The 21,236-nt window shown below is 47.9% G+C and overlaps 1 protein-coding gene across 4 annotated transcripts in view; it reads left to right on the top strand.

Annotated features, from left to right (window-relative positions):
- Positions 1-21,236, top strand: part of GALNS (galactosamine (N-acetyl)-6-sulfatase) — a 44,533-nt gene that overhangs the window by 6,164 nt on the left and 17,133 nt on the right. For all 4 annotated transcript variants that reach the window (XM_059481633.1, XM_059481636.1, XM_059481635.1 and 1 more), the window contains exons 5-11: positions 1,093-1,236; positions 2,688-2,754; positions 2,863-2,990; positions 3,706-3,845; positions 5,024-5,127; positions 10,956-11,092; positions 13,097-13,199. In XM_059481633.1, coding sequence (XP_059337616.1) covers positions 1,093-1,236; positions 2,688-2,754; positions 2,863-2,990; positions 3,706-3,845; positions 5,024-5,127; positions 10,956-11,092; positions 13,097-13,199 — 823 coding nt within the window. The remainder of the gene's footprint in view (positions 1-1,092; positions 1,237-2,687; positions 2,755-2,862; positions 2,991-3,705; positions 3,846-5,023; positions 5,128-10,955; positions 11,093-13,096; positions 13,200-21,236) is intronic.

Raw genomic sequence — 21,236 nt, 5'->3', positions numbered from 1 at the left:
TGATCTCAGTCACTGTTTAATGTCCCTGTAAGTTCTTTTAGGGCTTTTGTAGGATAAGATGCTTTTCCATCTGCCCTGTTGTAGGAACAGCCAGGAATAACTTTGTGTTCCCACATCTACAAAAGGGAAAGGGTGGAATCCTGCAGGTCAGACTTGCAGTGGCAGTTACATCAGCAAGCTGTAACCAGAGCTGAAATGAGGATTCTTTCTGTAATAACTCATTTGGAACAGCTCAGAGTGACTCCAAGGGAATGCATTTTACGCATTTTATGGCCTTTATGCTCAGAAGGTGCAGAGGGGGATGCACAAAGTGGACAGGGGCAGATCCAGGCTCGTGAGGGGAAGATGGAATGGTTAAATAAACACTGAGCCACCAAAATCCCCTTTAGAGACAGAGAGGATGAGGATTCTCTGTCTTCAAGGTGCTATAAATGCAGGAAATGCAGAATTTGCTGCACAAAACCTGGAGATTAGAGAGAAGCCTCATCTGGAAGTTAAGGATGGAGGATTTTCAAGCTGCACAGTAGAGAGGAGCTGTCATCAGGAGTAGCTAAATGTGTTTTAAGTCCACATGTGCACACAAAAACCTCATTTCATTTCCATTCAGGTCTCTTTGTACCATTTTGGCAGCGTGAATGCTCCATAAAGGGGATGAGGATGGAATGGTGCATTTCATGAGCTCTGCCTTGTGTTTTTACAGCTCAGTGGGATAAAAGGGACTTGTCATAGATCAGAATCCTTAAGTGAAACATTATGTGATCTCTGCAGTGGTTTGGGGCAGTGTAGTCCCTCAGTGCTGATCATCAGACAGCATGGGAGAAGACACCAGTGGAAGGAAAAAATGGAAAACAGTGATTGGAGAATAAATAAAATGGAATATAAGTGAGCACTGGGGTGAGTCTGCATGGCTGTGCTTGCAACAAGTGTGAGAGAGCTCAAGACACTGCTCTGGAGTCATTTATGTGATTGAAATGCTTTGAGTTTTGATTTCTTAGGCAGACACTGTGTTCTTGCATGCTGTTCTGATGAGCTGATGATGTGTGGCTGCTCTGCAGTAGGATTTTAGCTCTGACCTGCTGTTTTTGTTGCCAGGCACTTGGGGCACAGGCCCCAGTTCCACCCCCTGAGGCACGGCTTTGATGAGTGGTTTGGGTCCCCAAACTGCCACTTCGGGCCCTACAACAGCACCGAGCGCCCCAACATCCCCGTGTACAGGGACTGGGACATGGCTGGCAGGTAACTGTGGGCAAGGGAAACAGGAAACCCTTATAAATATCATTGCCTGGCAAAAGATTGTGACAATATGGAAACTATAAATGAGATTGAAAGCAAGCTTTGAGATACCTCAGTTACTGAACAACGGGAAAACAATGGTGTGGCCACTGAAGGTAATCCCCTTTTCATTACACAGCACCCTCTGCTTGCAGACAGGCCCAAGGGTCAGAGCAGACCCTACAGCTCGGCAGAAGGGCCCAAAGAGGAGTTTTCAGGGTTTAAAATGTGGCACAGTATGGTAATGTAATGATTCTTATAGGCTGTATGTAAATGCTGTAGGATTTGTATCTTGTACTAGATTGGTTAGTGAGAATTGGAATATTCAACACAGAAGAAGATTTATGGTATTGTAACAGGAACCTCACTCTCTCATCCTCTTTACCACACTCTTGCCTTCTCTCTCTTTACCCCTCTCTTTCTCTCTCTCAGTCCTGCTCCAGCTGTGCCTGGCAGCTCCCAGCAGGGTCCTGCACCCAGGCCCTTTGCAAAAACCCCAAATTCCTGACCTGGCTCCAGAGATCTCTCATCTCTGTCTGTCCTGACCATCCTACCCCCATCACTCCTACATAACCCAGCTCCTGGGCTGCTCTGGGCTCTCCCTGCAGCCATTTCACACCTGCATGGGCTTTGGGGGTCCATCCAAGCCAGGCAATTCTGGGATCCCCTGGTTCTGTGGTTCATAAAGGTCCCAACACCAAGACCAGCCTGGAAGTGTCCTGTGGATGGTGCAGGGATGTGGAGCTGCCCTCCCAGAGCTGTTTGCTCATCCCTGGCACCCTAAAGGCTTCCACTCTTGGAAGCTGCTCCCATTCTGCACTGAAAGACCTCTTTGTTCTTTCTCTTCCTGTTTGGAATAACATTTTGTGTGTTTGCATAGCTCCATCCCTGCTCCCAGTCTGCAGTCTGGGCCCTTCTTGTCCATTCATTTTTCACTCTGCTGTTGTCTCATTTCACTGCTGTTATTCCTCTGAGCACCTCCCCAGGCCCTTCTCTGCCCTCTAAAATAATGTTTCCAAAGCAGCCCAAGTTCTGCTTCCAGCATTTCTCTGTCTCACTGAAAGTTGTTGTGTGCTTCTGAAATTTTATTCACATTTCAACCAGCTCTTTATGAATCACCAGGAGATTTTAAAGCATTTTGCCCCCTACAGCAAAAGGCCAGTCCCTGAGGTTTGTCCAAAACTTGAAGTCATTAATTTGCATCAAGCTCTGTCACCACTTTCTCCCATAAGAACAATTATGGTGACATATTTCTAATATCTGAAGAGTAACTATGACTTGTTTGTCACCTCCTTACACAGGGGAACAAATCCTTAAAAGGGGAAAAATCCATAAAAGGGGAAAAAAAAATCCTTTTTCTGATGCTTATTCCTTAGGATTGATTTTTTCCCCTCTCTGATTCCTTTTATCTTAAGATACTATGAAGACTTCAAAATTAATCTGAAGACAGGTGAATCCAACTTGACTCAGCTCTACCTGCAGGTACTATTTTAGTGCTGGCTTCTAAGCCAAGGTGACTTTCTGCTTTTTTTGTTTTTTTGGAGAAATTTTGACGGCAGAGGATAAATTCGTTTTTATTGTTGTTTACAGGAAGCTCTGGATTTTATTAGCAAGCAGCAGGCCAGCCAGCAGCCATTCTTTTTATACTGGGCAATTGATGCTACCCACGCTCCTGTTTATGCCTCCAAACAGTTCCTGGGCACGAGTCAGAGAGGGCTGTAAGTTCTGCTTTTTGGGGTTGTTTTAATGAATTCCTCCTGCAGCTGCCACAGCCAACCTGAGCAGTGCTTGGTAGATCCAAGGCATGGATCACTTCTCAAGTGTGTGTGTGTGTGTGTGTGTGTGCTGAAATGCATTATTTGCTTGAATTGTTGTTTCATAATTTGGCTTTAATCTGAAGTGAAGCTCACATGACCCCAGGGGGAGGGGGGGGCCTCTGAGCTCCTGTGCCAGTTGTGTGAGGAGTGAAATGCTGTCTGTGGCACAGATGAGTTTTTAGGAGGCTTTTGTATGATCAGTGCCTCTTTTAAAAGCCTATAAATGGGACCAGCAAATAGAAAACACTCCTAAAAATGCAGTTTGGAGGAGGCAAAGAGCTCTGTAGACACTGGGAGTGTTGCTTCAACGTTTCTAACCATAAGGAAAGCCATGTTATTACCTCCCAGTCTGTGGCAAGGTGGGTTTGCCTGTGTTTGTGAATTTTATGGCTGAATTCCTCTGTCCAAGAGTTCAAGGCTCACACCTGAGCAAACCCTGACCCTCAGTACCCAAGGGCTGCTCTCTGCAGGCCAGAGACACAAAGGTTTGCAGTGGCAGCAGAAAACCTGATGCATGAGAAGGATTTCTGCAGCACAGGTACAAATTCAATCCACTGAACTCGTTGTGCTGACCGTTTTTTGCTGCTCTGAGTGTTTTCTTCTCCTTTTGCCTCAGGTATGGGGATGCTGTGAGGGAGATCGATGACAGCGTTGGGAGAATCCTGAAGCACCTCCAGCAGCTGGGCATCAGTGAGAACACCTTTGTGTTCTTCACCTCTGACAACGGGGCTGCTCTCATTTCAGCTCCCAAGCAAGGTGAGGCTCAGCTGAACCAACCTGGCCTTGGGAAATCAAGGCTTTAAATCTCTCTCTCTGAGGAGAAAAAATCCCTGTGTGTGGAGTCTGTGTTATGAGGTAGGAGAAGCCTCAAAAGACAGAGTATTTATGTTTGGAATAATTTATGTGCAGCGCTTCTGGTCACTGTTGGAGGAGGTGTCCTTGGCCAAATGGAATTTTTCCTGCCCCAGTGTTGCTGTTACCTGTGTGTATTTGCACTGTCAGGGAGGGAATATTCTGTAATTTATTGAGAACCAGGCTCAGTAACTTAGCAGGGTGTTTACTCTCCATCTGCCAAATGCATATTTCAGCCTTCTGAGCAATTAGAGAGACTTCAAGAGCCCCTCATTCTTTTGCTCTCATGAAAAATATCAAGAAGAGAAACGAGTTTTGTTAGCTAACAAATTTTCTTTTGTTTCAGTGATGGTTTCTCTGTAACAAATCACTGCAGATTGATTTTAGAACCTGCTCTCTTCTCTTTGGAGCCAGGCTTGCCTTGTGGTTATTGAACCACAGAGCAGGGAGTAACCTGAGTTCTGATTTCAGCTCAGCCACTGGCTTTGACTTTGTGTGACCTGGAATCAGTTATGAGACTTCCCTGATTGTTCCTTGGCCAGCTGAGCTCCAGGGCTGGGTTAAAACTCCAGATATTCCTGCAAAGCCCTGGCCATCTCTGAGTGACCATTCAGGGAACGCAGGATTATTTTTCTCACTCTTACACCTTCATCTAATATTGTTCTGGTACTATAAAATTTAAAATCATTGTGAAAAAATGCTATTTCTGCCTGAAAGTGTCAGATTTTCTTTGGTTACAGACAGCAGTTAACACCCTTAGAGGAAAGGACAACACCAATGAGGTATTTCCTGTTTGTTTGTGGTTTGGTTTTCATTTGGTTGTTTATAGCAAGATGTGTTTAACTGTCACCGTCTCCCTGTGCTGAAAAGACTCCTAAAATTTCATCACAAATGGATATTGAAAAAAACCCCACAAACACAACACAACAAACAAGGAAATAATGACAAAAACCCAACTCTGGCTGTGTCCTTTGGAGAAGCATCCATGCAGAAATGAAAAATCATTTCAAACCAGCCTGGGTGAGAGTGTCCTTTGAAATGCTGGTGTTTTGTGGGGTTTAAGGCTGTTTTTCTGTCCCTAGGAGGAAGCAACGGGCCTTTCCTGTGTGGCAAACAAACCACCTTCGAGGGTGGCATGAGGGAGCCAGCCATCGCCTGGTGGCCCGGCCACATCCCTGCAGGAGGGGTGAGTCTGTGCCTGGGGTCTGCAGGGATGGAGGGCTCCTTGCTGGCCTCAGGGGGCTCTGCTTCACACTTTCACCATGCCCCAAGCCCAGGTGTTTGTGTGAATAAGGAGCTGCTGCTGCTGCCCCAGACAGCTGTGCCATTTTAATGCAAATTTGCATTAAAATTTGTGCTCAGTTTTGCTGTGAGGCTCTGCTCTTGTCTTCCTGCTCTTTTTAACCTCTTTACTCTTTTGGACCTCAATATTTCTCATGTGTTTGAACAAACTGGAATATAAAGAGCAGGAATTTGCTCCCCATTCCCCATGCCCTGAGGTACTGAAGGGTTTGACCCTCACATCTCTCACTTTGGTGCTTGATGAAAGTCCCACTCAGGGAGGTTCAGACACCACACGATTGCTGTGTGCTGCCTGTACACAAATGCAGATATGATCATTTCAGAATAACCCCCCAGTGGCACTGCCAGCCCCCCTTGTCCCAGCTCTCATTACAGAAGGATGCAATCAGTCCTGCTGCAGGATCCCAGGGACAGCAGAGCCCCCTCCCCCTGGTGAGCATCCCTGAGCCCTGCAGAAAGTGATCCTTCATTAGCTGGGCTCTGTGCTCCAGCCTGCAAACTGGTCATAAATAAAACATTTGTGGAGGTTGCATTCCATTGGGGTGGTTTAATTGAGGCAGGCTAATGATAATTTATCATTTACATTTAGGAGGGGCCATGAGGCAGCTCAGATCTGCAGCTGAGGGCAGGAGGGTGGTTTGGTTTCATTATTTTTCCAGAGTTCACCAAACCTACCAAGGATGGTTTATTATTTTTCTAATTTGAAATGAAAACAGTCGTTTTGTTTAAATTTAAACATTTCCATAAAGCCTTTGCAAGCCAAGTACAACAGCCCTGGGCTAGCAAGGGAGAACATGAAACTGCAGCTGAGTGTTTTGTTTGCTGGGTCCAAACTAAATAATGTGCTAAAAGTAAACATGCATTATAAATGGGGACGAGAAAATGCCCAAATTTAAAAATTCTTTCCATTGTAGTAACTCTGAGGATAATTAAGAACAGGAGGAGAGAGAAATCCTTGTGCCTGCTTCTTTTCTGCCTGGCTGGGACCCCTCTCCCAGGTAGATTTTGGGAGCTGCTGCTGGAATTCCTGGGAAGAGGCAGAGCTGTGTGTGCAGGGTGGGCTGGGCAGCTGAGCTGTGCCTGGAGCTCCCAGGTTTTGGGATGCACCCAAAATTTCTCCTCCACCATGCCAGTGTCAGCCTTAAGCACGTGCTCAGCCTCAAATCCTCCTTATGTGCTGCTCAGGAACTGTGATAGAAACTCACCTGTGTTTTCTGCTTGTGTTCTTGCCTTCGAGGCTCCTGCACTGCTCCTCAGCAGCCCTGACCACAGGTGAGAGACTTGTGTCCACCACTGCATTTTTGGCTTTTTTTTTTCTGTACCTTGCTGTAGCTTCACCATCCTCTGGAGGAGATTTAACTGCTCAGCCCCAGTGTACTCCAGGTAGCTGTGAAATGTGGGAAAGCTGCTTCTCATTGCTCCTACTTGTCCAGAGTTGAAGGAAGCAAAGGTTTGGGAGTTCTGAGCTTCAGCACAAAGCTGAAGGGTCAAGTCCTTCCTGTGCTGGGTTTGCTCCCAGGGCAGTAGTTTGAGGAGCAAGGGAAGGGCCAGGAGCTGTTTCAGGTGGAGCAGCTGCAGCCAGGAAAGGAGAGTTTGTGTCTCTGGCCACTGAAATCCAGATATTGTGTGGAAAGTTCTGTCTGCTGATGGGAATGCTCCAGGGAGACCTCACTGCAGCCTTGCAGTGCCTTGGGAATGGAGGGAAAGAGATTTTTATATGGCAGAGAGTGCCAGGACAGGAGGGAATGGCTCCCACTGCCAGAGGGCAGGGTTAGGTGGGATATTGGGAAGGGATTTCTCCCTGTGAGGGTGGGAGGCCCTGGCACAGGTGCCCAGAGCAGCTGTGGCTGCCCCTGCATCCCTGGCAGTGCCCAAGGCCAGGCTGGACAGGGCTTGGAGCACCTGTGACAGTGAAGGTGTCCCTGCCATGGCAGGGGTGGCACTGGATGGGCTTTCATGTCCCTTCCAACCCAAACCATTCCATGATTCCACCTGGCAGTTTGTTAATAATTTTATTGATCCATAAGGCTGGGGGGTTTTGTTTTTATTAAAGGGCACATTCCTTTAATAAAAATACAGGAGCAGCAGGGTCTAAACACAAGGAGTGAGGGACAGGGTGGGAGCACCTGCCAGGCTCTCTGTGGAGCTGGGGATAATTGGTGCAGTTGGCTGGTTTGCAGGTTTTTGGAGGGGAAAGATGCCTCAGGAGTGTGTGTTGCTCTTGGCATCAACACTCAGTGAGTTCTGCTCCCCACCAGGAATATTTATTCCCACACAAACAGCCTGGCTGCACTTCCCTCCTCGGCTCCGTTTTCCAGGTGAATTCACAACAAATCAGTGTTTCAACATTCCCCACATCACATCTGCCTTCTGGAAGGATCCAGCTGGAAAAAAAATCATATTCTATTGGTATTTGAATCCTCCTCCTCTCTCCCCTCGCCCTCCTCCCCTTCCTCTCTCGTGCCTGCCTCCTGAAGGAGAAAAGAACATATCAACCCAAAGACAGCATTGCAACCTTTTCTTCCCTATCTCCCATGGGGCGCAAATTGAAATTGAATTAGACAGGGATATCAGGTCTGCTCGCTGTGATAACTGTAAAAGGATTTTATTTAAAAACACCCTGACATTTGTTCACCCAGTTTCAAATATTTAGCTTTCCTCCTTTCCATTCCTGGCGGGGGCGACTTTATTAATTGTCGCCTTTGATTCAGAGTTAAAGCTTGAAAGCACTGATAACAGCACTGGGGACTATTTCTTCCAGCGCCGTGGCCCACAGCAAAAGGATTTCATTTTCTTAAAGACGTTGTGTGGATACTGAGAGTTTATTAAAAAGAAGGGGGGGAAAGGAGGGGGAAAAAATCCGTCCTTACGTGCGTAATACCGGCTGTTCCTCACTGATACAGCAATATCTGATCTCCCTCCGTTTATATATTATTTATTTTCTCTGGGCTGTTGCCCTCTCTGGATTTTTCTTTTTCTTTTCTTGAAAAAAAAATGAAATAAATAAAAGGGAAAGGCAACTAGAATGAAAGAGCCCTGTTGACAGGAGAAAAATGGAATTTTTTTTTATTTTTTTCTCTGAAAATACTTCAAAGTTTTATATAAACATTAACCTTTTTTTTTTTTTTTTTCCTTTTTCCTTCTTCAATGTGCTGCTGCAGAACACAGATAAATCCAAGTGGCTGTGGCATGGGCATTTAATTTCCTTAAGAAGTTTTCTCTGCTTCACGGCAAAAATGTTGTCTGAGAGCAGAAACGTAATTGGATGATTAAAGAGAGTCATCTACATCTGGTGCTGGTTAATAAGGGCCAGGACAAGGGGAGCCTGGTGGCCCCCCAGGAGTGTCCCCACGCTCTGGATAAATGAGGTGACATTAAAGGCACGAGCCCAGGGTCAGCGATTGCCTCTTATCAAAAGATTGAGGTGCTGGGACGGAGCCACAACAGGAAAAGTGATTTTTGGATTAGATGGAGAAATTGTGAGAGCTCTGATTACAAAAGGGCTCAGCCAGGGGCTGGGTGGGGGGAGCAGGAGGGGTTGGAGCTGTTCCTTCTGCAGCTCTGCAGGTGGGAATGAGCCCAGGGAGGAACCTCTGGGGTGGGAGCTGCTCATGGGCCAGCTTCAGCCCTGGGGACAGGCTCAGAGGGACCCTGGCCGTGTCCTTGTGCAGGGACAGGGCTCAGAGGGACCTCATCCATGTCCTTGTGCAGGGACAGGCTCAGAGGGACCCTGGCTGTGTCCTTGTGCAGGGACAGGCTCAGAGGGACCCTGGCCGTGTCCTTGTGCAGGGACAGGGCTCAGAGGGACCTCAGCCATGTCCTTGTGCAGGGACAGGCTCAGAGGGACCCTGGCTGTGTCCTTGTGCAGGGAGGGGACAGGGCAGGGCCCAGGCTCTGTCCTAGGGTCCAGCCATGGCACAGGAGGGATGGGCAGGAGCTGATCCCATGGAGTTCCACCTGGAGATGAGGCAGAGCTTTCCTCTGTGCCCAGAGGGGATGTGGAGATCCCTCAGGGGACACCCCAGAAGTGCCTGGACACCATCCTGTGCCCTGTGCTCTGGGATGGCCCTGCTGGAGCTGGGAGTGGATCATTAAAATCATTTTAAGGAGAGGAAAAGGCTGCAGTAAAATAAAGAATAAATGTTCTCCAAACCCCATCCAAGCTGGCCTTGAGCACTTCCAGAGCTGGGGCAGCCCCAGCTTGTCTGGGAAAGGTCTCCCTTTGTGCCTGTCCCCAAGGCCAGGCTGAGCAGGACCTTTCCCAGGCTGTGGCCATGGATAAATCATGGATGAATCCTGAACTGAGGGCCCTGTTGGTCATGGGCAGCTGATCCAGCTGCTTTCCCAAGGATTTGCACAGCCAGGTTCCCTCCTGTGCTTCAAGCTCTGCACTTTGTTTCCTCCCAAGGAATTGTGGCAGGGTTCTTGCATGCAGCTTTAATAAGATGTGTTCCTGCCAACACCTCCTGATGAATGAAAGCCATTAAAAATTGAAATGACTGTAATCAAGTAATGTGATATTGTAATGTTAAACTTGTAATTAGGCCCCTGCATGTTGCTTTCTCCAGTTCTTTTTTTTTAAATTTCTTAATTTCTTCCTTTGTGTTCACTTTGTTCAGCCCAGCCTCTTAATACAAGGTTTAGTATCCCTTTTTTTCCCTTTAGTTTTGAGCCAGCATCTCATAAAAATTCATTTATCGTGTCATCATTTGTTGCATTTAAATAATTTGTGTCAGCTTAGGGGCTGGGGGTCTGTTTGTGAGTAGAATCAGAGGTAAAAGGTCTTTGATAGTTCCAACATTGTTCTGTTGGGATTGGACTTGGATTTTGGTCAGAAAGTGCTTTGGTGCTCACAGCTGTGGGGTTGTATCCAATGGTTTCTTGTTTCCCAACAAGTGCTTGGGCTGAAAATGCTCCTTTCCTGTCACATCTTGTGCTGGTGCATGCTGGTGCTCCTGATGTGGCAGCATCTGCTTTAAGTGAGCGTGTCACTGACTAATTAAACACCCTGCAACAGCTCCCACCATCGGGGAGGGAGCAAAGGCTCACAAAGAATCAGGCAGAACAGACTCTGGAGGGTTTTAAAATATAAATAATTAAGAGCATAGAGATGAGTATGGCTTCCAAGTAAGGAAAAAGGGGGAAAAAACCCTTGCACATCTCCATTGAAGCCAAACCCAGATGTTTTTCTCCCTTATTAAAATATGGACTAAAAATACCACAACTTTACAGTTCTTGAATTGTTGGAAATGGTTTGCAGATGAAGTCATCAGGCTCTTTTTGTTATTATCCATCTATCCCTGTGCTTTCTGGGAACTCTCTCAGGGTATTCTGGACTCCAGAGATGACCTGGAGAAGGGAACAAATCAAGGACTTTTTTTTCCCTTGGTGTAAGTGCTGATTTTTCAATCCACAAATGAGCTGGAATTTGCTAAATTAAGTTGAGCCCTGTGACAGCACACTCCTGGAAAAGGGATGCACAGGAGTGAGGAGAGGGAGAGGAAAATGGAAAAGAATAAAAAATACAAATTCTCCCTGGAAGTGGTGAAATAAGGATTGTTTCCTTTGCTTAATTGTTTTCAGAGGAGTTTACTGGTGGCTGCAGCAGTGTGAAGGGAGATGTTTTCAGGCTGCTTTGGAGGGAACCTGTTTCCATGTAGATTTTCCTGAAGGGCTCTTTGCAGACGTGTTCCTGTTGCTTTTTGGTTGCAGGTCAGCCATCAGCTGGGCAGTGTGATGGATCTGTTCAGCACCAGCCTCTCCCTGGCGGGTCTGCAGCCTCCCAGTGACAGACAGATTGATGGCATCGACCTTTTACCTGTCATCCTGCAGGGCAAGCTCATTGACAGGTCAGTGATTATCCCAGCCCTGCTCCTGCCTGAAGGGATGCCAGATTTGGGCTGGGTTTTTATCACCAGCTCACGAGTATTTAATGGGAGCTGAGTGCAGGCAGCAGCAGAGCTGCCCCTGAGCTCCTGCTCCGCTGGAACAGGCTGAGCTGGGAATTCCTGACATGTGGCATGTTGCCATACACTGGAGTCTGGGGACAGATGAAAATGTCACAGGGTTAGCAGGGATCCCTGGAACAACATATGGCAGGAGGGGAGATAAAAGCCTGAGAACTGGAGCCTGGCTGAGGGACAATCCATTATTTATCACTGCAAAAGCTGCCCGGAGTGTGCTGGGTCCTTGTCCTGCTGCACAGCTGGGAGGGGAAGGCTGTGCTGCTGCAGAGGACCTGGAAACACCAGGAAAATCCTCCTCCCAAAGTCCTGGAGTGCTTCTGCAGGGATAGATTTGGGTGAAAGACCTGGAATCTCTATGTGCTGTCAGCTCTTGGGCACCAAGATCTGACAGCAAATCCTGACAACAAATATTTTATTGGAAGTGTCAAAGGTCAGGAGAGGTCTTGGAGTTGGCGTTTTGGTGAGGAATTTGGCAGCCTGGGAAATCTGACTGCAATCATATTCTTTGGGAGATAGCAAGGAAATTTATGCATGGAAAACATTTTTGGAACTCTTTTCCTTCTTGGATGAGAACCTTTGTGCTGTGAAATTCCTTTTGTGCCTCCTAAGCAAGGAACACACCTGAATATTACAGGAGCTTTGCAGGTTCCTCAGACACAGCCTTTGTTGATGGCACTGGTTTAGATCAGGTGCTGCACTTTGGCAGGTCTCTCTTGCTGCCTTTATTTCCCTTCCAGGTGCATTAAGGATGCAGGAATGGGATTTTCTGGGAGCAGCTTCCCCTTCTTCCTGAGGACCAAGTTGTTTCCCCTTTGTTCCTGGTGACAAAGTTGTTTTCCCTTTGTTCCTCTTGGTGACAAAGGAGGGAGGCTCATTGTTACTGAGGCTAAAAGAGCTCTGAGGCCACTCCTGTCATTCACACAGGGATATTTAAATTTCACCTTGCGTTTAGGGACAGGTTTTTGCAGGTGGCATCACCAGAGTAAGTCGTTTTTGGAATGGCATCTGAGAAGGAAAGACAAAGGTTCCCCCTGACAGTGACAGACAGCTTCACCCTTGTGTCCTGTTAAAAGAGCTGGACAGAGGAGCTGCACCAACAAATCAACCCCCTCTCCTGCAGATAGTCCCTTCCAGTAAAATTTAGTGCTGTTCCCCCCAAAAAAACAGGAGTGTTTTGTAGGGAAAACCAGCAGGAATGTTGCTGGGATGCCCAGGGAGCAGCACAGATGCAGCGAGTGAGATGCATTTCCTGGATGAATTATTAATCAGGGAAACCTCTGGGAGCAAGTGCAGCTTTAGCAGCGTGTTTACATGCTGCAAAGTGAGGTTTGGGGGGAGAAAATGGAGAGGAATTAAAACCACAGCATGTCTGGCTGCCAGCTTTTTCCACGTGGAGTTTCTCAGAGATGTCATGCAGAACACGCCGGCATCTGGTGTCCTCCTGGCCACCCTGCCTGTGTGGCACTGCCAGCTCCACCCTGCCTGTGTGGCACTGCCAGCTCCATGGCAGGGCTGGGCAGAGCAGCCTGAGCATCCCAGAGCCCCTGAATCCCCTTTTCCCTGGCAGGCAGGCAGGCACTTGAGAGCTGTGTGACACTGGAACCGCCACGCTCCAGAGGAAATCCCGGGGGCTGGGAGTTCAAGGATTAACAATCACTGGCAGCCAAGCTGGATAATGTTTCATTCTTGCACCCTGTGAGCTCTCAACTTGATGAACACTTTAAGAAATGTTAATTGAAAACCTTGCAGAGGAGACTATTAGGAGGCAGCCTGCTCCTGCCTGATATCCACATGGGAAGTGGGATGCCATTAAGGGGTTTGTGGCCCTTATCAGGAGGCTGGGCCCTGGCTCTTGGTGTTTCTCATGCAGCTCTGCTCTCCTTCCAGGCCCATTTTCTATTATCGTGGCAACGAGCTGATGGCAGTGAGAGCTGGGCTCTACAAAGCTCACTTCTGGACCTGGAGCAACTCCTGGGAGGAGCACAGCAAGGTAATGGCACAGGGACCTGGGATCCTGGGCACAGACCCCTTTAAACTGGGGGATGTCACCATGCTTCAGTCTCCTCAGAGCTGCCACAGCTGCTGTGCAGCTTTCTGTTGGGTACCAGGAATATTTCTGTGGGGTATCAGGAATATTTCTGTTGGGTATCAGGAATATTTCTGTGGGGTATCAGGAATATTTCTGTGGGGTATCAGGAATATTTCTGTTGGGTACCAGGAATATTTCTGTGGGGTATCAGGAATATTTCTGTTGGGTACCAGGAATATTTCTGTGGGGTATCAGGAATATTTCTGTTGGGTACCAGGAATATTTCTGTGGGGTATCAGGAATATTTCTGTTGGGTACCAGGAATATTTCTGTGGGGTATCAGGAATATTTCTGTTGGGTACCAGGAATATTTCTGCCCCAAAAGGGCTGCCCAGCCCTGGCACAGCTGCCCAGGGAGCTGGTGGAGTCCCAGCCCCCCTGTTTAACAAGATGTGGCATTTGGGGGACATGGGTCAGTGATGGCCTTGGCAGTGCTTGGGGAACAGCTTGATGATCTTAGAGGATATCCAACCTAAATAATTCTGTGATCCTAAAAAACCTGAGGGGACTGGACCTCCCCCTCCTGAAATCAGGTACAAAGAGAGGAAAATGAGCAGATTCCAAGTTGTTCTGAGGGATGCTCCCTTTAATCAGCACTTAATCCCCCTTAATATTAAACCTTCCCTGCTGAATCTGAGCTTTTAGATGTTCACCTGTGGTTGGACTCCCTGATCCTTGTGGGTCCCTTCCAACTCAGGATATTCTGTGATTCTGGGAAAGTCTAGAGCCACACTGACCATGAGTCTCACAATTCCTGGCACAAAACACCTATTTTGAATTATTGAAATGGAACTGGGATGAGTTTGTTGAGTTTGTGATGGTTTAAAAGAAAAGCTGTAGGAAAAGCACAGTGGAAAATACAGCAGTGGTTGAAACCAGTGAATTAAATGTGTTTAATGTGTTATCAGCACTTTTGTGAGCCCACATCACACTATGTACACCATTTTATTTATTATATTTATTTCCTGGCTAATCTCCTCACAGTTAGATGTTAAGCACTATTATTTCCTTTCCTTTTTGTGTCTTTCTTGGCTCTAAACTCTGGGGCATTTGCTGAGTGGCAGCTTCACACGTGTGCCTTGCTGCAGATCCCTTCAGACAGGAACCCAGAGCACCAAGGCCCTGACAGCAGCCTGGGCTTGGGGAGGGATTGTTTGCATGATTTAATTTTTTTTTATGTTTTTTTTTCTTTTTTTTGAACTTATGGAAGGTCCTCAAGGCATCACAGGTGCAGAGCTAAGTGCTGGTGACATTTGTGGATATAAAAGTGCAGGGATTCTTTCACTGGGATGTCCTGGGGGTAGAAGGAAGTGTCAGCTCCAAGGGAGTCATTTCCATTCAGGGCTGTAAATGTGTGTGTTTGTCTTTTTTCAGACTGCAGTGCTTCAGGATTTAAAGCTTGTTTTACAGGCAGCAGGCAGGAAAGGAAAGTTGGCTCCAGAAATGTTTTTTATGCTCTGTCTTGGTGCTAATTCCACACAGATAAAATGAGATCATTTATTTGTCTTGTGTGTGAGTAAAACCTGTTTATCACCCGTGGAGGGTTTTCCCTGGGTGGGAGGAACTGGGAGCTCCTGTGTCTGTGTGTTTGGGTGTAGGGGTGGCAGATTCCCACAGCAATCCTTGCTCTCCGTGCTGATAAAAGCACATACCCTCATTCCAGTGGGGAAATAAATAAACCCCTGCATGGAGCTCAACTCATTCCTGCATGTCTGAGTGTGGAACAGTGATAATGGGGACCAGCTACTCCTTCCAGAGGCTCTCCCACTGTGAGCAGTGGCAGTGCTGCAATTAGGGAATATTTATTTCTTTCCAAGTCTTTGTTTAACTGCTGTCTGATAAAAGTCAGCAATTATCCTGTACATCAGAGAGACGATTACAAATCCACTCTCTTTCCTGCAGCTTGGATCACATGAGCTTGATGTGGGGAAAATTGGAGCACATTAGTGGCCAGAGCAGCCATTAACAACATGCAGAGGAGGCTGAGATTTGTTCCAATTCTCCTCATGTCTTCGAGCCATTAATTACAAACCTCGCAAGTTTAAAAATAGAAATAAATCAGAATGCAGAGCAGCTCCACAGCTCCCAGCCCTGCTGGAGGAGTTTCTAAGCTCACCTTACAGCACAGTTCCCTCTTTCAGTGCTTGGGCTTCCCAGCTGTGTTGATATTGGACTCTGGAATCAAAAAGGCCACTTTGTTTGCTAATTCCATTTGAAAAACAACTATAAATCCATGCACATCTGTGGCATTTGGAATTCTGACTGTTGGCTGTTTGTTCAATAAGGTTAACTTGCCATCCCAGTAGAACTCCAGCTAATGAGGATTTGTTAATTGTGTGATCTTTAGAGGTCTTTCCTCATTGTGAATCCAGTGAGACTTCCAGATATGAAGCTCTCTGTGTGAAGGTCCTCACTCAGACCTGGAATATGTGGTTTTCCTGTCATCCATTGGAAAGAGAGCTGAAGTCTGCCAGATGTGGCCAAACAGCTGCCTGCACATTTTGGAGAGGTTTATTTTATGGGTAGGGGAATATTTCATGGTTTTGACAGACTTTAGCCAGCCCTCCTTTCCCTTTCAGAATTCCCTTGGTAATTGGCTGTGTGGAAAATCACTGATACAGTAAACTTGCCCTGGGTTTAATTCCCATTTTTGTTTAACTTTCAGATGGGATTATCTCATTAAAGCAGCCAGCGCCCCATTTTCATGCTGCTCCTGGAAAATGGGGAGCTGGTGCCTGTTTGGGATGAGCAGGATGGTGAGGGAGGATGTGGCCCCTCACCTGGAAAGCTGTGTTTGGCTGGGGTGTGAGTTGGTTCAGCAATAAAGGATGTACACACCAATAAAAAGCTGCCAGGGACACACAGCCTGCAGCAGGCACAGCCTAGCAGAGCAGAGCAGGGCTCTGAGGGCTCCTCTCTCCATCTGGCACTCGCAGTATTTGCTCTGGAAACATCCCATGCAGGCAGCACACAGGTTTGCTGTCATCCCCCAGTCCCATGACAGCAGCATGCCCTTACTGGTCTGCATCCTCTGCCTTATGGCCTGGGATTAGGGCTTGTCATCTGACACACTGATGAATTGTGCTGTTCTGTTCTTCCCAGCTTTTGTTTGTTTATTTTTTAACCCCCAAGCAATTTTATTTTCTAGTCTGACTCCTGTCAGGAAGTCTTGTAGTCTGTCTCAGTGCTGGAGGATACCTTGCTGCTGCCTTTTCTGCTGGATTAACTGGATTTCTTGATTCTTGGGGGGGTGATCTCTTGAAGGCATGAAGGGAAGGCTCACTCACAGAATCAAGTGGGAGTAAGCATTTTGTGGGACATTTTCCCTGAGGATTGCACAGGATGCTTATTTGGAGCTGTTTACCTGCCTTCCATCCATATAGGTGGCTCATGTTTACATAATTTGACATCTCTGACATTCAAGAGGTGATAAATGGGACAGAGGGAGATGAAAGGAAGCCTGACTTGAAAAATGTGTTTGTATTTTTAAACAGTTTGATAGAGGCAGAAAAATCTGCCTCCTGCACGTGGGCTCAGTCCCTGCTGCTCCAGGACTGCTGGATATCAAAGCTTTTCCATTCTTGTTCACCTTTTTTTCCTTGTAGCAAAAATCAGCAGTGATGGAAATAGCCATGTGTGCAAGAGCAAAGGGAGAACTAAGGAAAAACCTGGGGATAAACCTGAGGATAAACCTGGGGAGAGCCCTCTTGGACAGTGAAAACACACAGGACTTTTACTGGCAGCCACCTGTCAAATGCTGGGGTTCTTTGAAAGTAAGGGTCTGAAAGGATAAAAAATGGGTGTTTTCTATAAATTTAGAGTAGGCAGCAAGTCCTCAGGCATTTGCTAATGTAATGCTGGATGGAAGAGGCAGGAATGGGAGCTAGCAGAAAGGAAATTTCCTTTTCTCTGCCTCCCACCAAAAGCATCCAGCACAGAACAGCCCTTGGACCTCCCAAGAGCACCGAGGCAAGAGAGGGAAAAAATAACGAAGGGAAAGTGGAAAACGCCCTTTGGTTGTGGGAGAGGGGCTGATAACATCAACCTTTGTGCTGTCAGCTTGTTGGGAGCCTGCTGTGGGATTCCTGAGCTGCGGCTCTAAAGCTGCCGCTATTGTTCTAACGCGAAATGCCAGAGGGGTTATTCCAGTCAGGCTCTGCCATTGCCCTTCTCCTGCACGTGAAGGGATCGATAAAGCCTTTTCTGCACCGGGGATGTGAAGTCAAGTAGAACCTCACAAATAATGACATTTGATTTTGGTCCTCTGAGCATACGAACCAGGCATCGATCGAGCTCGCTGCGCTGCCCATCCTGGGGCTGCCCATCATTCCAGGGAATGCCCATCATTCCAGGGGCTGCCCATCATTCCAGGGGCTGCCCATCATTCCAGGGAATGCCCATCATTCCAGGGAATGCCCATCATCCCCAAGGGCTGCCCATCATTCCAGGGAATGCCCATCATTCCAGGGGCTGCCCATCATTCCAGGGAATGCCCATCATTCCAGGGAATGCCCATCATCCCCAAGGGCTGCCCATCATTCCAGGGAATGCCCATCATTCCAGGGGCTGCCCATCATTCCAGGGAATGCCCATCATTCCAGGGGCTGCCCATCATTCCAGGAGCTGCCCATCATTCCAGGGAATGCCCATCATTCCAGGGTGCTGCCCATCATTCCAGGGAATGCCCATCATTCCAGGGGCTGCCCATCATTCCAGAGAATGCCCATCATTCCAGGGAATGCCCATCATTCCAGGGGCTGCCCATCATTCCAGGGAATGCCCATCATTCCAGGGTGCTGCCCATCATCCCTGGGTGCTGCCCATCATTCCAGGGAATGCCCATCATTCCAGGGGCTGCCCATCATTCCAGGGAATGCCCATCATTCCAGGGAATGCCCATCATTCCCAGGAATGCCCATCATCCCTGGGTGCTGCCCATCATTCCAGGGAATGCCCATCATTCCAGGGGCTGCCCATCATTCCAGGGAATGCCCATCATCCCTGGGTGCTGCCCATCATCCCAGGGGCTGCCCATCATTCCCAGGAATGCCCATCATCCCTGGGTGCTGCCCATCATCCCAGGGAATGCCCATCATTCCAGGGAATGCCCATCATCCCAGGGAATGCCCGTCATTCCAGGGAATGCCCATCATCCCAGGGGCTGCCCATCATTCCCAGGAATGCCCATCATCCCTGGGTGCTGCCCATCATCCCAGGGGCTGCCCATCATTCCAGGGGCTGCCCATCATTCCAGGGTCTTCCCATCTCTGGTGCTGCCCATCCCAGGGTCTCTTCCACCCTCTTATCCCATCAGCAGCAGTTTTGGGTGCACAGGGTTGAAGCCTGGCACCCCCACTTGGAGCTGGTCCCCAGGAGGATTTCCCCAGGAATGGCCAGGACACCAAGGGCACCGTTTACCTGTGCAAACAGCAAGAAACAAAAATTCCAGGCTTTAATTGGCAGCTGTGCTTTTCTCCTTGCAGTATTCACCTGCTTTTGGTGCCCTGCTGGTGCTGGGGTGAGCAGGGCAGAGCAGGAGGCAGAGCTGGGCTGGGCTGGGCTGCAGCCAGGCTGAGCAATTGCCAGAGGGCTCCCGTTAACACAAGTGGTGATTCCATCTCCTGGCAGGGAGCCCAAAGTGGCTGTGTTTGTCTCATGTCTCTATTGACACAGCATCTGTGGGCCATTTGCTCTGGAAATTAAAGCTGTGCAACCAAAGGCTGCTGCATGCCAGGGATGGAGAAACAACGGGGCTGTGGGATTGCTGAGGAGGACAGGGTGGTGATGGCTGGAAGCTCACCTGGTGGGCAGGGAGTGCCATGTTTTAGTCAGAATCATTGAGGGAAAGGATGGTTGGGGTCTCTCCTGCAGCAAACAGCTTTCTGTGGTGGTGCAAAACACTGTAAGGGCTGGGCAGGAGCTTTGATGTTCTGTGTGGGCTCCTTTAGAAGGCAGGAGATGCTCCAGGAAGGAGCTGCTGGTTTGGTTTTCAGGCTTTTTCAGGAGGAGAAAAGCCCAAGAGTTTGCTGAAACACAGGGAGTGACCTTTGTGCTGTGTTTGATCAGTGAGCCCTGCGAATCCCAAAATCCGGGGCTGGAAAAGCCCCAGGGTCATGGAGGGACCAGTCCAGGTGTGAGCACTGAGCCTCATCCAGGCCTTCCCTGAGCCCTGCAGGGATGGGGCTCCAGCCATTACCTGGAGAGGGAACAGGGACAGAAGTGAGGGATGTGCCCAAATTATTGATCCCTGCACATTGCTATGAACAGTGTGACAATAAACAGCTTTAGGGATAACAGAAGAGTAGAATTGGGTGGTGTTATCCTGCTTAGGCAGCTCTTGCCTCTTCTCCAGCTCCAAACATCACCAAACCTACCTGTGCAAAATAAATAATATTGAATTTTGTATATTTATAGCTTTTTTTTTACTAATTTGTTGACAAGTAGATAGAAAATCTTTTAAGCTCTCTCTGCAGGTTGAATATTGACTCACAGAGCACATAAAAATAGCAATATTCCATTTTATTTGCAGGGATAAAGTTGGAATGCCTTAGAAATGTCTTAAAATTATATTCTTGGGGTTTTATTTGCTTACCTATTTATTTATTTGACTTTTCTCCACTAGACTGCTTTTCAAGAGGGGACTGAGTGCTTAAATTGGAATGACAGGTGGCTTTGGGCTGGTGGCATCAGGCAAATTGTCCCAGCATTTTCTTTCCTGGGAATCTTTGGGATTGTGTTTTGGGCTACAAGGATTTCCTGGGAAACACAAGATAAAATAGAAACAGAGCAATGTCTAAACAAACACCCCAGAGACAAGAATCTTTCACACTGAAGCATTTGCAGCGAGGAGCATTGTACCAATTAGCAGGCTCTTAATTAAATTGCTTGTTTGATTTGCATCCAAATTATAATTTGGATGTTATGGAGGCTTTGATACCTTTTCATTAACCGGTCTTTTTGTGGGGGAAAAAACCCCACAAAAATCTCTTTTCCCTGTGTGTTTCAGAGCCTGTGGCATCACAGGGTGGGAAGGTCAATCAGTTTTGTATCCATTTAAAGTCCATTATTGGTAGGGCCACTCCAACCTATCAAGCAACTCCCTTATTTTTCCAGCCAGTGATTCAGGAATCTATAGCCCTGTGCAGATAAATGGGATTTCATGGGCTTCTAAACTTCTTGCTTTATTGAAAAGCAGAATATTAACTGCTCCACTGACCAGCTGTCCATTAAAAACACGGGATATTTTTAGAAAATTGTTTGCCAATCAAATCCTACCAACATCTGTAGAGAGCCTTTTCAGTTTGTTTTATAAGCAAATGCTGCAGCTGCTTTCCCCCTTTCCCTGAAGCACTCCCATTTACCTGCTCTCCACGTCTGTGTCCATGGCTTGGGGCACTTTGGGATTGTGAGGAGCAGCATGGGGGCTGGAATTGTAAAACCCAGCTTTAACAAGTCCATTTGGGGCCGGGCCTGGCAGGGCTGGGCTGGGCTGGGCTGGGGGGCCCTGCTTTATTGCCTGCCCAGGGAAATGAGTGCTTTTTGCATTTTTGGCTCTTGCAGGGGTTTAAATGGGCTCTGGTGGCCCTGGAGGCTGCAGGGCAGGGATTAGGGAGCTCCCAGCTGGCAAATCGGGGCTGGGGAGGGAGGGAGGGGGGCTGGCAGGGCAGGGGCAGATGGAGCTGGCAGCTCTGGTGCCCAGCCAGCATTTAACCCCTTGCTGCTGCCAGCTGCTTCCCCAGGAGCTGAGCCCTTCAAATCCAGTGCTGCTGCAGGGAAATGCCACCCTGTGCCCCCCAGATGGCCAGAGACAGGAATGTGGGGGTGTCTCCCCTTCCTGCAGTACCCCCATCCCCACTGTCATGCCCAGGGGAGCCCCTCAATACCAGCTTGCCATGAATCCAATTGAAAACACACCAGTTTTTATAAAATTTACCAGAT

This window comes from Ammospiza nelsoni, chromosome 13 (genome assembly GCF_027579445.1).
Source record: "Ammospiza nelsoni isolate bAmmNel1 chromosome 13, bAmmNel1.pri, whole genome shotgun sequence".
NCBI classification, from domain to species: domain Eukaryota; kingdom Metazoa; phylum Chordata; class Aves; order Passeriformes; family Passerellidae; genus Ammospiza; species Ammospiza nelsoni.
The sequence above is the reverse complement of the archived record's forward strand: the minus strand, read 5'-3'. Positions and strand labels throughout refer to the sequence as shown.